This window comes from Acinonyx jubatus, chromosome D2 (assembly GCF_027475565.1).
Source record: "Acinonyx jubatus isolate Ajub_Pintada_27869175 chromosome D2, VMU_Ajub_asm_v1.0, whole genome shotgun sequence".
NCBI classification, from domain to species: Eukaryota; Metazoa; Chordata; class Mammalia; order Carnivora; family Felidae; genus Acinonyx; species Acinonyx jubatus.
This window is the reverse complement of record NC_069393.1, coordinates 5,866,898-5,883,178: the sequence shown is the minus strand read 5'-3', so window position 1 is coordinate 5,883,178 and position 16,281 is coordinate 5,866,898. Positions and strand designations below refer to the sequence as shown.

Below are 16,281 nucleotides of genomic sequence, written 5' to 3'. Positions count from 1 at the left end.
TTTTTGTTAAATTTTTTCTAACATTTATTTTTTGAGAGACAGAGTGTGAGCAAGGGAGGGGCAGAGAGAGAGAGAGGGAGACACAGAATCCGAGGCAGGCTCCAGGCTCTGAGCTGTTAGCACAGAGCCCGATGTGGGGCTCGAGCCCACCAACCATGAGATCATAGATCATGCCTGAGCCGAAGTTGGACCCGATGAGCCACCCAGGCATCCCTTCTTTTTTTTTTTTTAATTTTGTTTACTTTCAACTCATGATGTTGCCAGTTTTCTTGCTATTAAAATAAATGGTGGATTGAATGTTTCCTGAATACACGTTATTCCTGTTTTTCCCTAGTATATGTATATATCGAGAAGTAGACACAGAGTGAAGTGAAATGAATGTACCTTTAAAATTTAGTAGGTAATGAAAACCACCTTCCTGGAAGACTGTTCATTTACCCTTCCATGGACAGTGTGTGAGTGCACTTCTTTTCCCAGCCCTTGTAAAATTTGATGTCGGTAATCTGTAAAATTTTTGCCCATCTGGATACAAAGCAGTATCTCAGTTTTGTTTTAATATGCCCCTCCCATGATTACTAGTGAGACTGAACATTTTTTCATATATTTCTTGAAAGGAACATCATTTCATTTGTATTTTCTCTCTTTTGAATTGCATGTTATAGTGCCTTTCCAGTTTCCCCCTTTTCCTGTTGGGATGGTTATCTTTTTCTTATTTATAGGATATGAGATCTTTATATATTCTGAATATTATTATCCCTTGGTTCCTTTAGTTGCAAGTATTTTTCTCCTATTGCTTTACTTTTTTTCTCTGCTATCAATTTTCAGTGTAAGTTTTCCTCTGATCACCTTTTCCTTTGTAGTTTTACTTGTTGAATCTTGTTTAAAAGGGCTTCCTTCCGTCAGTGTTAATAAATTTATTTTCCAATGTATTCTTCAATTTATAGTTTTATTTTTGGTTTGCAAATAGCTTTTTATTTCTCCTGCAGTTCAGTTTTTTGAACATTTTGAAATGTCAGATTTCCCCTACCTGCCAAATCAATAGCCAAATATCCTGGCATTATTTATTGAATGGGAATAATTCATAGTCTTTAATGACCTCATAGATGAAAATAGACACCTAGTTAAAATGTCTTTGATGATGTCAGAATTTCATGGAGCTTGGAAATAGTATAGATGAGTTTTGTTTATGTTTTTGTGGGATGAGAAAAAAACTTAGGGGGGATTTTAATTTGAGATGAGAAAATTGACCTTATGTAGGTTACAAGACTGTGAGCAATTCTGGGAAGTAAGTTTGGTGGTAACTACGTATGGTCATCAGTCTCATAAATGTGCACCGTTTAAAAAACATACTAAAAGTTATTTATCCAGTCTCACAAAGTCTCATTTAATATATAAGAACCAGTTTTGTCACTTAGGCAAGAAGTGCTGTTTCTAATAAAATCAAAGCTTAGTAACTTTATTTGAAATAGGGTTATTTTTCCCCCATAATTGGTGAGGAATGTCAGCATATGCTAAAATTATAAAATATATGTATATTTTGTGTATCTATGAACTTACAGTAAATTCTCTGGGACATTTTAGTACTTTAAGTAGTTTTCAGTGGGGAGCAGATTTGTCACCCAAGGAACCTTTGACAGTGTCTTTGGCAGGAAACATTTTTGGTTGTCACAACTGGGAAGCCACTAGTGGCATCTAGTGGCTAGAGGCCAGGGATGCTGCTAAGTAGCCTGTAGTGCTCAGAATAGCCTCTCATGACAAAGAATTAACCTGCCCCAAAATATCAGTAGTACTCAGGTTTAGAAACCCTGCTTTAAATAATAAAAACAATTTTTTTAGGAGCAGTCTGAATATACAAATTTGTACTCGTTCTGGTTTTTGTTCTTGTTTTTTGGATGTCTGTATTTACCAGCTGGAAAACTTGCCTTTCCTTTACAATATTGAGATGGGTTAATTAGCATTTAAATAGTTTCTTCCTAAAATGCTAGCTTCTTATTTTCATGTGGTGTTTTCTGGGTCAGGAAATGTGTTCATTTCAGCTATATTGTTTATCACTAGAAATTGGAAAAGATACTTTAGAATTTAACGTTGTCATTTAGTAAACCTAAAATGTGAACTACATTTTTAAGTGTAATCTTCTTAAACAATCGTTCTGTTTACCCTCAGAAAATTAAACGATAGTTTATATCATCTTGTTAACCTTTGAAAACATCCTTCAGTAGTTTCCAATTTTACCTCCTCATAGTTTTTGATGATGGAGATGAGAAGACACTGAGACGGTCTTCCCTGTGCCTGAAGGGAGAGAGGCATTTTGCTGAAAGTGAAGTAAGTAATAATTTAATGAGTGACTGTATCTTAATACTTTGTATTAGGGAGAGTATATTTTTCTTTCTCAAGCAACTGACTCGTTAATCAGGAAAATTCATTAATACATCTTACCATTATCATGTAATCTGTGCATCCTGTTTGAGTACTAGGTGATACTTTTTTTTTTTTTTTTTTTTTTTTTTTTTTTGGTGTAAGAATATTTTAGCATTTGTCCACAAAGAAAATGCAATGAGCTTGCTTAACTATTATCTTTAGGTAACTTTTATGTAGACTCTAATTTGTAAATAATTGTAAAAAACAGATGTCTGATTTTTTTTTTTAATGTTTATTTATTTTTGAGAGAGAGAGAGAGAAATTGAGAGAGAGAAAGTGAGCAGGGGAGAGGCAGAGAGAGGGAGAAAATCCCAAGCAGGCTTGTCAGTGCACAGCCCGACATGGGGCTTGATTTCATGAACCGTGAGATCATGACTTGAGCTGAAATCAAGAGTTGGATGCTTAACCAACTGAGCCACCCAAGTGCCCCATAAATGTCTGATTAATAATCCACTGGAACCCCATCATCATTAAAGGAGTAGAAACTATAAGCAATTCCTTACTACTACTAGCTGACATTCTTATAGCCTGTCCTCAAAGAGGCCTTGCCTGACTGACCTTTCTGAAATAGTGCCTTCCATTCCTCTTAATCTTTTTAGGTTGATTTAGTTTTCTTTATATAGCACGTGTCATTCTCTGACATCAGAATATGTATATGTGCTTAGTTAATTGTTCATTGTCTGCCTTCCTCACTAGAATGTGTCACAAGGGCACGTTTTTTAATGTGTCTTCTTCACCACTTGTTCCCAGTTCCTAGAACAGTGCCTGGCATAGTGTAGGAACTGAAATAAGTCGTAGTTGGATGAATAAATGAAGTGCTTATATTTGCCAGGGACTTGGCTCACTGCTTTTTCTTTCTTTTTTTTTTTCTAATTTTTTTTTAATGTTTATTTATTTTTGAGACAGAGAGAGACAGCATGAACGGGGGAGGGTCAGAGAGAGAGAGGGAAACACAGAATCCGAAGCAGGCTCCAGGCTCTGAGCTGTCAGCACAGAGCCCGACGCAGGGCTGGAACTCACAGACCGTGAGATCATGACCTGAGCTGAAGTCGAACCCTCAACCGACTGAGCCACCCAGGCGCCCCTGCTCACTGCTTTATGTACATCATCACATTAACAACGTTATGAAGTAGATAGCATTATTATCTGCAATTTACAGATGGTGAAACTGATGGTCAGAGCTGGTTCTCAAACCAGTATTTTCTAGTACCAAAGCCATGCTCTAGAATTGAAGGGTGTTAAGTTATTGAGAATGGAGGGAGGGTTCACAAAGTTCTGTAAGTTACTAGCTTGTAATCCAGAATTTTAAAAAGGCATATGGTTGAAGTGTTCTATTTTCTAGTCTAGTCTATAAATATTAATTAATGCATAGTGTGATCAAACCATCATTTCCTTTTTTCTTGTCACTATTTAGAACAGTGTTTCTTTGGGATTATATTATTTTGTTTTGTTTGTTTTGAGAGAGAGAGGGAGGGAGGGGTAGAGAGAGAGGGAAAGAGAGAGAGAGAGAGAGAGAGAGAGAGAATCCTAAACAGGCTCTGCACATCATCACAGAGCCTGACAGTTGGGCTCAATCTCATGAACTGTGAGATCATGGCCTGAGCCGAAATCAAGAGCCAGATGCTTAACCGACTGAGCCACCCAAGTTGCCCCTCTTTGGGAACTTATTAATATTATTTATTAAAGTATTAGACTTTTTTCGTATTCTCTTGTTTTGAAAATATTTTCTTCTCTTTTTTTTTTTTTTTCAACGTTTATTTATTTTTGGGACAGAGAGAGACAGAGCATGAACGGGGGAGGGGCAGAGAGAGAGGGAGACACAGAATCGGAAACAGGCTCCAGGCTCTGAGCCATCAGCCCAGAGCCTGACGCGGGGCTCGAACTCACGGACCGTGAGATCGTGACCTGGCTGAAGTTGGACGCTTAACCGACTGCGCCACCCAGGCGCCCCATCTTCTCTTTTTAATAATTGAATTCTTATTCCAATTCCGAATTTGGGACAGGTTCTGTATATTACGATTCCAGCCTTTTTTTCCTATTGTACCATTTCTCTGTCCTTGCTTTTTCTTTTTTCTTTTTGTTTTGTTTCGTTTCTCTTTCTGTTTCAGTTTTCATTTCGTTTCTCTTTTCTTTCTCTTTCAGTTTTTCTTTTTCTTTTTCTTTTGACTTTTAAGTACTCTCTCTCTACACCCATAGGGGCTGGAACTCACAACTCCAAGATTAATTAAGAGTTGTGTGTTCCACCAACTGTGCCATCCAGGTGCCTCATTTCTCCATTTCCCGGTCCTTCTGTCTTATAAGACTACTTGGTATTTTCAGAATTTGGTTCAAATTCATTTCTTGGTTTCTGCTGAGCACTGCTCCTCTTAATATTCCTCCATGATGTCTTCCATGACAAATTTCTAACCAAATTTGATCCCTTTAGCGTTTGATCCTTCAGCGCTTCTCTTACTCTTATTTGATTTTTTTTTAATTACTTTTCTTATTTTCTCTGTGAGATTTTAAGCTGTTTGAGTTAATAGCCATATTTTTGTCATTTTGATGGCTTTTCTTTTCCCAGGAGAGTTTTCTACACAAAAACCTTCAGGAAATATTTGTTGAATTAATTGTGAAGGTTCAAATACAGGAAATAAACTTTAGAATTTGCAGTGAATTTGGCTTCTTACACAGACTGATGAAGTAACAGAATTCTTTATAAGTTTATATAGTTTTGTTTTGTTTTGTTTTTTAAGTTTTATTTATGTAAGTAATCTCTGCACCCAACCTGGGGCTTGAACTTATGACCGCAAGATCAAGAGTCTCACACTCTTCCGACCAAGCCAGCCAGGAACCCGAAGTTCATGTAATTCTTAGAAATAATTTCATTTCCCTTAGAACGTGTGTACAGGTATAGTAGGTCGGTAGATATGGGGGCTTGAAGACTTGACTTTTCATCTGCTAAGTGAAGGCATGTGTCTTATTTTTTTTTTAATTCAGAGAAATATCTAAAATATTTTGTTTTTGTCTGGAGAATTTTATAGTTCATAAGACAGTTATAGTGTAAAGGCTGAAGCAACATGAGCAAGTAGCTCAGTGTATCCTTCTTACCTTCTAGGAGGATCACTTTTACCATGTGTGTCCAAATGTGTTAGATTTCATATTTTGCTGGCGGGTACTTGGAATATTGGTGTCTTGTCCCTTACCATTGTCCTAAGCCAGGTGCTATGTTCGGTACTAGAGACAAGCATAAGCCAAGTAGCCCTGGAATTTATCCTGAGAGTAATTTACCATCTGTTGGAGGAGAAAAAGCATTAATCAATCAGATATTTTAAAATTATGAATATATTGAGTTCTGTGGTAACGTGGCCAGGAATATATTTAATATGCCATCTATATATTCTTTCCCTTAATTTGTTATTTTTGATATTCTCAAAAAAGCATCTTTAATTTTTTGAAAGATTCCTCAGGGCATTGTTATTGGTAATAACTTTGGCCTTTGAGCAAAAAGCCATATCATACTGGCAGTATGGGGGCTCAGTAGTTCCATTAATAAGCTACATACTTAAATGAAGATTTAAATTCGAGATTTCCATGATAGGAGATCACAATAGCACTTCAGTCCTCTGAATTCCAACACTAAAATCTCTGGTTCTACCATAACCACCTTAGTGAGGATGTTGCCCATTGCCTGAGTGTTTGGGCATTTCTGGAGGACATTCCTAATTTGAGTCTGTCATTCAGAAGTAGTTTCATCAGCTGGTATTCTCTGTGCATTTACTACATGCAGGTGAAAACTAAAGAAAAGTGAGATAAAATCCCAGCTCCATATTTCCTGCAGCCCAGTTAGGTAACGGATATAGGAATGTTTCCCCCAGGCCTGTGAAATTTTCTTTTAGCCTTCAATATAGCCGGGGGTCTCTGCTTATTACTTTTTAGGCTTAGACAAGACAGATTCTACCCTCACCTCAGTCTTTTCTGTCACTTGAATTAGACGTGCTTCTATTTCCCTGGACATGATTGGAGGCCAAGGACAGAGATACTGCTTCTTATTGTTCTAAGTATTACATAGGGAGGGAAATCAGAAATCCTGGGTATTTTCTTTCCTGTAACTAGTGACTAGCAGATGCTTGAAATAGAAATCACAGTACTGAATAGGAATCTTTGCTTTCAGGAGAGCAACTTCAGTTGTAGGGGAGTAAGGTGAGAAAGTGAACCCAGATTAATTTATTTTCTGTTTACCAAATATAGTGCTTTGAAATTTTTGCCCATGGGAAGCATAGTTAGGAATTAATGACAAGTGGCTTCTAAAGAGTTTTTATTTGGCAGATTATTGTATTTGGACCAACTTTGCCTCCAAATATTTTTTAAGTGTCCAATTTAAACAAACTAAATTTGTAGGATTAGGTTTTATGCCCTATAAACCTATCTTTTGAAGGAATTATTTTTCATGTTTTATGGATAGTACCTTTTACTGCTGTTGGACACCTAGTTATATGTATCTCAAATACATTTACTCAAGTTAAAACACCATAGATTATTAATATGCTTGCCCCTTTCACATTTTAGTTCATCGTTTTGACAAAATTACCTGTTTTAAAAATAAAAATTAAAAATTTCCTTTTGAATATTAACGTTAGTTTATATTTAGCTATCTGATCTTAAAAAAAAAAATCTAAGTTGGTGTATACCCTTTCATGTAACACCCTGGTTTATAACTATGAGAACTCTTTATCCTAAGTACTTACTCACCCTTCTGTCCATCCTGACAGTTTTTCTGGGATCTTTAGTTCCCCTGGCATTCATGACATTATCTGTAACAGCAGAGCGTCTACTGGAGTGATGAAAGGAATAGCACTTGTGTGAAAGATCTTAAAAATGCAGAGAAAGTAGGAATATTATCAAAACTGATACTCAGAATGAAGTTAGTTGGGATAGTGTCTTTAGATCAATACCTTAACTTTTTAGATACAGAAACCTTTTCAGGAAATGATGGCAAGAAAAATTTAAGAAATACTGGATACTGAGAAATGAAGGGAATCATTCCCAAATCCCTTTTTTCTTCATTCTGCTTTTAATCAATAACCAGTTCCTCACCTGGAAATCGTTGTTTTAGAATGGGGTGAGGGACAAAGGTTTGACGTGAACTGTCAGTTGACAAGAAGAAATGTTTTCTTATTGATCACTGTCTTCATACCAAGCACTGTATTGGATGTTGCAGATTAAAAAGGAAGGGGAAATTAAATGTAGAAAAGCTAAGTTTTACATTGCTTTTCTGTTCTTTTTTTTTTTTAAATGTGTATTTATTTTTGAGAGAGACAGAGACAGAATGCAAGTGGGTTAGGGGCAGAGAGAGAGGGAGACAGAATCCGAAGCAGGCTCCAGTCTCCGAGCTGTCAGCACAGAGCCTGATGCGGGGCTCAAACTCACGAGCTGTGAGATCATGACCTGAGCCAAAGTGGGTCGTTCAACTGACTGAGCCACCCAGGTGCCCCTACGTTTTCTTTTTTTTTTAAAAAAAAGGTTTATTGTAGAAAATGTTTGCAAAGTAGTAATACAGCCTATCTAAAGCCGTTTTCCAAGCAATTGATGCGTTTTTTGGGATGATTTTGTTACTTATAAGAATTCTATATTATGGATTATGATTCCCTTTGAACAAAGAGAAATTTGAGTAGCAGTTGGTCCCAGTTTAGGTGTTAGGTCCTTACATGTAGGTTTTTATCTCTGAAATCTATTTTCTAGTGTCTGTTTTGTATTTTAATCATTCTTAGAAGTCTGTCAGCTTTCAAATAGATAACGAAACCATGTGGAAAGAAGAATAAATTTCTTTTCACTTTTTCTTTTTTGTTTTTTTTCCAGCAGTGGGCTCATTCATCTTGATTCTAATATCTTTGAAATGACAATTTCAATCTTTAGGAAAGTTGTGTTTTAGTCTTCCTTGGGGGCAGTTTTTAATCTTAAAATCTAAGCATATTAAACTGATTTGGTTTAAAAAGGAAAAAGAACTTGCAACGTAATAACTGTGCTGGGTTTATGTTCTTACCCACAGACATTAGACCAGCTCCCACTCACCAACCCTGAACATTTTGGCACTCCAGTCATAGGAAAGAAAACAAATAGAGGAAGAAGATCTAATCATATGTAAGTCCATTTTCATAACTGTTAGTTGAACCTGAATTCATTTCTCCTTCTAGTATTGTTTTAATAGTTATTAATTTTAAATTGTAATTTGCAAAATGCTAACTGGATCTAATAGTAATTTCAGACTCCTTAGCACGGGTGTTTGAGATTCTCCGTGCTCAGCCAACCTTAACAGGTGTATATCTGCCTGCCATTTCTCCCTACATGTATCTTGATGCTATGGTCAGTATTCGCTGAATACAGCCTTTGTTTTCCTGATATCATGCTTTTATTCATGCTCGTTTTTTCTTTCTCAGATGCCACCCTTTCATGTCATTGACTCACACATTCAGTCCTCCAACAGAAATGCTCCCACCTTTATGTGAACTTTTTGTGTCTCCCTGCTCTTTCCTTGAAAACAGATGTGTGTTCTTTCCTCTGAACCCTCTAAATTCTGTGCATTTATCTCATGTCAAAGGTAGTATTTCACCTGTTGTTGTTATTGTAGTATTTGTTTTCTCTTCCTAATAATCTCCTTGACAGAAACCATCACTTATTTTTATGTCTTGCAGTTGTGACATATATTCTACCTAACAAATTACTTTTAATGGGACGTGCTTAGGCTCCAAAGACTCTACATTAAAAAGGATCACAGGATCAAAGGGGTCATCAGAGATAAAGAAACAATCTTCAAACAGTTGCCAAAAGAGAAATAATTTATTGCAAAGGACTGAGAAGCAGAATGGCATCAGACTTCTCCATATTAACACTAGATGCTGGTAGTCAGTAGAAGGCAGAATGGAGGAATTGAAGTCTCTATTAAAAAGGAGGACTTGATTACCTGATATAATGAAACACTGGGAGGAAATTAAAGATATCATCTTAACAAATAGAGAACAAATAGCGAAGGCATTAAGTAACTCCCCCTGGAAATTATCTAAGAAAGGAAAACTTAATATAGGATGGAGGGTGAGGAGGTGTCTTAAACATAAAAGTTGAGTCCTAGTAACAATAGGAAGTCAGCAGAATAATGTCTAAAATGTATAATACCAGTATAAGAATATTCTTTAGAGATAAGGCAGTAACTCTCAAAGAAATAACTAAAATAGTTAAAAACATAGTTGCCTCCACAGGAGCAGGAGAAGAAAATTGGAAGGGATGGGTTTTTAATTTACTCTGTTGGAGGTTGTTTCAGAAACAATTTTGAACATTTTACTTGGATAAAATTAACAAATTTTTAATGAGTCTAAGCCCAAATATTTTCAGAGTAGCTGTTAAAAATAAATAGTGAGTTGGATTATGAAATCTTTAGTGTAAGTGAATGCTTTCATTCAGTATTTTGAGTTAGGTATTAAATCTAATTGTGGCCGAGCTTTGGAGACAGGACTGGGGTAAGCACTGTGTCTCATGTTACTTTCAGCCTTACAGCAAACTCCTGAAGATAGGTATTGCTTTTACCCATACTAAAAACTGGGGAAATTGTCCTCATACACAATAAGTAATCCAAAGAACACAGGAAGGAAAGGACCAGGACTTGAACTCACCCATGTTCCATGGACCTTTACCCATTCATTGATTGACTCTTACTTAGATAGAGTAGTACTTCAGTTACTTTCCAAGTTAGTTTTAACAGTAAGTAAATAGTGTCTCATTGAGGGAGAAAATGGAAAGACTGATACTTGCATTGAAAAAATATTTGATAATAGTATTTTCCTACTGTACTTGTGATTCAGGCCATGCTTTTTTTTTTTTTTTTTCCTTAACTCTTGATACTTTAAGAAAATGTTTTTCTTAATTACTAAGTGAATAATTTCTCTCACTTGTGATTTAGCTTGCTGATGACTTGATGATGACTTGATTATTTTTAGGGTACTCAGGGCGTAACTATTATTTACTCTTGTGCATATGATGTTTAAAATTTGAAAAATTCTATCCAGGAAGAAAAATAAATGAAAAATGTATGATGGCATTATTCACATGAAAGAGACCTTTTGTGATTATTTGATGTTACTGTGATCTAATAATGTTATCACTTTTTTCGAGGGCTGTTAACATTGCCATAAAATATTCACTGAAGCGCTTATAAGATAAATCTTTTGATGTCTGTTTGAAAATTAATGACTTCAATTGTATATTAAAAGTTTTTATCTACCATTGCTCATTAGTCTTCCCATAGTTTAGTAGTCAACTTCTAATTATGCGTCATGATGTCAGAACAGTGAGGTGGGGTGTATTTAATGTAAAATTATTTCATTAGTGAAGATTTCTACTTCTCCTCTAGCTTTTGAGAGTGGTAGTGTTGCCCAGTTGTTAAGAGTGTGAACTGTGGAGTCGGTGACCTGGGTGTGAATAACTGTTTCTGCCACTTCCTTGCTGTATAACCTTGGGCATTTTACTTGGTCTTTTCATGCCTCAATTTTCTCCTCTGTAAAATTGAGATATTACCTATCTTTCAGAGTTGTTGCAAAGATTAAATGAATTCTTAAAGTGTTTATATAGGAAGCACTATGTAAATACTAGATACATCATGAATTGAATGAAAAAATTTTCATGAACTATTGGTATGTAACATGAGTTCATTCATAAAATGTGTCTATGTGTGAGTTTATAAAAATTCTGCTTACTTATTGTTTATGTCTGATAGGTAGAACTGTTTTGGGGTATATTTGAATTACTTTTTTTTTTTATATTGCTTTTTAATTTTTTAATTTATTTTTGAGAGAGAAAGAGACAGAGCATGAGCAGGGGAGGGGCAGAGAAAGAAACGTAGAATCTGAAGCAGGCTCTGGGCTCCACGCCTTCAGCACAGAGCCTGACACAGGGCTCGAATTTATGAACCACAAGTTCTTGACCTGAGCCGAAGTCAGCTGCTTAACTGACTGAGCCACCCAGTCACCCCTATATTTGAATTTTTTGAAACAACATTTCTATATTATGTTATGTTATGTTATGTTATGTTATGTTATGTTATGTTATGTTATATTATATTATATATTGCAGGAAAAACTTTTTGTATCTATCAAAAATTCTTTTTAAACTTTGAAAAAGATGGCATCTAATATTTAGACATGTTTTACCTTTCTTCAACTGTGATCTAGACGTATAAAAATAAATTTAAAGATCGTTTATAGACTATCACCTAGAGTGATCTACAAAAGTGACCCCAAATTATGATGTATTAAAAAATCTATTAGCTGAGGTCTCCCTTTCTTGAAGATGAGACTAAAGCATGCAGTTGTCACTGAGCAAGTTGATCTTTGCTTTTTAAAGACTCCAGCAAATGTCTAAGTAAGTGATTTTCCTGTTGCGAATAATGAAAGATTTGCTGTTGGGATTATATTACGTATGTGCGATGTATGGCAGACCGAAGGTTGAGAATTAACTTGTAGGGAATGACGCCCTGCTCATCCGTCACCTTGTTTGGCTTGCTGTCCCTTCCTGCTCGCTATTGTGGTCATTCTCATGGCCAAGGCACGTAATGTTCTTGTTTATTGGCACCTTATGCCGTAGTATGTAGGCGCTACAGGCAACTACCACAGTTGGAAATTACCTTCTTCTTAATTATACTTCCTCAAAGTTCTTTCTCCCCTTTCTGAGTGATTTTCTACAACAGAGTCTTGGACTCGGACCTTAAGGTCATTTATCTGACCTTCATTTCTGCTCTCATTACTCAACTAAAAAAGTCTTCATTTTTGGTTCCCTGATTGTCATTTAAAATGTAATTTTGTACAGGGGCACCTGGGTGGCTCAGTCAGTGAAGCATCCAACTTCAGCTCAGGTCATGATCTCACGGTCTGTGAGTTCGAGCCCCACATCGGGCTCTGTGCTGACAGCTCGGAACCTGGAGCCTGTTTCAGATTCTGTGTCTCCCTCTTTCTCTCTCCTCTCCTGCTCATGCTCTGTCTCTTCTCAAAAATAAATAAACGTTAAAAAAATTTTTTTTAATAAAAATAAAAAATAAATAAAATGTAATTTTGTACAAAGATCAATGAAGTTATCTCTTCCCACTTCCTAGGTATACCACTACCTTTATTTTCTTTTAACAACTGTTAATCCACATACCAGTAAATCAGCCTCCAGCTCTTCCAAAAATTGATGATTTTTGACACCTTCCTTCAGATGAATTTTATGTATCTTCTACCTTTAGTTAATTCTAATGTATTCAAGTATTTTCTTAAGATTATTATTCTCTAGTTTTTTAAAGCAAGTTGAAATTTTCCCTTAATTTAGCCATTGTATACAGGTATTTTGTTTGATTCTGCCTAAACAATAGAATGCCTGAAATTATAGAAAAATCGGTGTATCCTCACCCCCTCAAAGTGTTTTCCAGTAATGAGGCAAAAGTATATATGCAGCTGCTACAGTAGGAAATCAGTCTGCTTGCCATTTTTTTTTCCTGTTCAGAACAAGAATAAAACATAATAAGGCCCATAATGATTCTTGATAGCAATTATTTATGGGCACAGATTTTACTCACTGACAGCGCTAAAGTTTACCCAATAAACTAGTGATTTGTAACTGACATTTACAGGTCTGCAGATCTTTAAAAAATTTTTTTTATTGCGATGCATTTAACATACCACAATTCACCCTTGAAAAGTGTACAGTGTGCCTTGTTTTTTAGTGTATTCACAGACTGTGCAACCAGTACCACTGTCGAATTCTGGAAGACTTTTTAATTATTTGCTGTTTTATTTTGATATGACAATTTGATTCTGGTTTCCTTCTTGATAAAACTTAGGGGAAAACAGCTTTTTAATTTAGTGTGTAAAATTTGAAACTGAGTTACTTGCCTGAAATAATAAGGAGCATTGAAGTCAGAATTACATTTCCAAATTGAGCCTCTGAAGTTCCTAGCTGAGTTTTCTGCTTGTGTTTCATCATTTGCTGTTCTTTGGCACATGTCTTGTCTTAAGTTCTTCTTACTTGATTCACAATTAATGGTAAAAATTAATTTATAATTGTAACTCTTACAGTTAATTGTGATCAGCTTTAAGTAATTAGCTGTTGGTCTGTGCCTGTAAACATTTCTGTGTAATTAGCTTTGTTTGCAGTGGCATCATCAGATGTTATTTCACAAAGACAGTACAGTATTTTGTTCTGGCTCAAGTAAACAAATACTTTCTTACTACCAAAGAAGCAACAACGTCAGAGGGGAATAAAAACCAAGCAGGTTCTCTGCTTGCTCTGTATTTGCTCCCTTAAAATACTTTTGATGCTCATTTATTTTTGTTCCATCAGTTCATTGAGTGCTTGTCTTGTGTAAGTTATTTCCTGACCAAACTCCTGTAAGAGGAGAAGTTAAAGGGGTCCTAGGTGCATATAATGGTGTGGTTTACACTGGTTGTGTAAGTTATGCCACTTGTTTACATTTTGTGATTTCAGGAGAAATAAAATTAGATATACCATAGTAGAGAGAAAGAAATCTATCCAGTTCCATTTATTTAGTCGGCAAAAATGTATTGAATATCTATGCTTGTGCCAAGCACTGTTCAGGTACTTGGAATATATCAGTGAATAAACAGGCATTGATAAGATGTCTGCCCTGAGGCTTATATTCTCTCATACGGGGGAGATGGGTCAGAAAGAGAAAACGTAAGAACGAATTAAGCAGATTATATAGCATGATAGATTTTTCAGTGCTGTGGGAAAACAATAAAAGGAGAGATTGGGACGGGCAGATTCTAAATTTGAATGGGACAGTCAGGGTAACCTCATTGAGATGACATTTGAACAGAGACTTAGAAGAGTTGAGTGTTTCCAAATGTCTGGGGAATAGAGCATTCCAGGCTCTGTTTGACTGCAAACGGGGAGTAGGAAAATGAGGTGCTAGTAACTGGTGGAGAAAGTGAGGTCAGGGGATTTTTCTTTTTAAAATGTTTGTTAATTTATTTATTGTTGAGAGAGAGAGAGAGAGAGAGAGCAAACACAAGTGGGGGAGGGACAAAGAGAGGGGGAGACAATCCCAAGCAGGCTCCAGACTCTGAGCTCCGAGATGTTAGTGCAGAGCCCAGCTGGGGACTCAGACCCACGAGCTGTGAGATCATGACCTGAGCCCAAGTCTGCTGCTTAACCGACTGAGCCACCAAGGTGCCGCAGGGGATTTTTTTTTTTTTTTAAGTGGGAGAAATAAAGCATGTTAGTGGAAATAAGGGTATGCTGATAGGACTCAATATAGCAGAGGCAGAAAAATTGACACAGGAGAGGGAAACAAGCATTGTGGGAACAAAGTCTTCATTTGGGGAGTCGAGGGGAAGAAATCTAGTCCATGAATGGGAAATGGTTTTAGAGTGGAACTTGGACATTTAGTATGTAAAGCGGATAGGTATTTTATGTAGGCAGCCCTTTTTTATATATATACATACATCTATATATATATACATATATATATGTAACTTTCTCATGTCTGAAGCCTTCATTCTTGTTAAGTCTTAAGAAACAAATGAGAATTTTCATAAAGATGCAGATGACTTGTTAGGCAAATAAAGCCCGGTTTTCTCTCTCTGTGTTACAGATGTGATCTATGTTATCTGTGATACTGGGACTTTCTGTCTTGCTAATGATAATGTCTTAAAGGGTGTCTATTAAATCCTAGCTGAATAAGTTTTTTATAACTGCTTTGAAAAAGCAGTGATTATGGTTTTAAGGTTGGTTGTGTTCTACAGCCACTAGAAAGTGGAGAGAGAAAAGTCATTGCCCTTGAGAAACACTTGTAATCAAGTAGAACTCAGACTTGGGAAGTCTGTCATGACTGCCGGAAGCTGTGTGTCTATTTTTAAGGTTTTATGCTTTGCTAATACCAAGCTGTATTGGTTTTTCCTACCTTCTGTTACTTTCTGAGTAGCAGTTAAATTACTATAAGTGTCATTTGAAGTACCCTGGTTCTCAGCAGCAAACTTGGAAAATTTGCTTTGTTTCTGCCAGGAGAAAAGTTTTAAGTTACTTGATCATTGAAATCAAATAGTGCTATTTCCCATATTGTTCTAAAATGTTTAATCTTATTACAATAGTTTTTTTTGGATTTTTAAAAAATATTTACGTTGAAGTGTATAAATATAAAGGAGTGACATTTATATCTCCATCCCTTTGGAAAGGCATCGAGACAAATTTAGAATATATTCGATTTATGCCAGTCAACAAAATAGATAAATCATGTTTAAGGTTTTAAAATGATTTTTCAACTTACATTTTTTGTCCGTGAACTTGGTCATTGCTGAGTATCTCAAAAATGTTTTCATCCCCGTAGGTAATCAGTATTTGCCATTATTCAATTTTATTTTATAAAAAGAACGTACATTGCAATGGTTTATTTATTTCTTTTTTTAAAACCTTTAAACATTTCTTTTAAACTTTTTTTTTTATTTTAGAGAGTGAAAGCAAGCAGGGGAGAGGGGCAGAGAGAGACAGAGAGAATCTTAAGCATACACCACACTCAGCACTGAGACTGACATGGGGCTTGATCCCATGACCCTGGGATCATGACCTGAGCTGAAATCAAGAGTTGGACGCTCAACTGACTGAGCCACCCAGGAGTCCCTGTGTATTCATTTCTTAGTGTCTTTACTTACTCTGAGCATTTTGAGCCGTCATTGTCATAATCTTTATTTTCTTTAACACTGATTGTGGGCTTTCTTAGAACCAGATTCAAAGGTAGAATTTTTGTTTGTTTTGTGTGATTTTTTTTTTTTTCTTTTTTAGTTTTCATTTCTACTATACTTTTGTATAACATCACGTGGGTAGTTTTAGATAGTCTCTTTTTCTGTGGAC

The 16,281-nt window shown here is 35.9% G+C and overlaps 1 protein-coding gene across 6 annotated transcripts in view; it reads left to right on the top strand.

Annotated features, from left to right (window-relative positions):
* ARID4B (AT-rich interaction domain 4B) overlaps positions 1 to 16,281 on the top strand; it is a 149,505-nt gene that overhangs the window by 71,767 nt on the left and 61,457 nt on the right. For all 6 annotated transcript variants that reach the window (XM_027046921.2, XM_027046918.2, XM_053207213.1 and 3 more), the window contains exons 6-7: positions 2,243 to 2,322; positions 8,444 to 8,535. In XM_027046921.2, the coding sequence (XP_026902722.1) occupies positions 2,243 to 2,322; positions 8,444 to 8,535 (172 nt within the window). The remainder of the gene's footprint in view (positions 1 to 2,242; positions 2,323 to 8,443; positions 8,536 to 16,281) is intronic.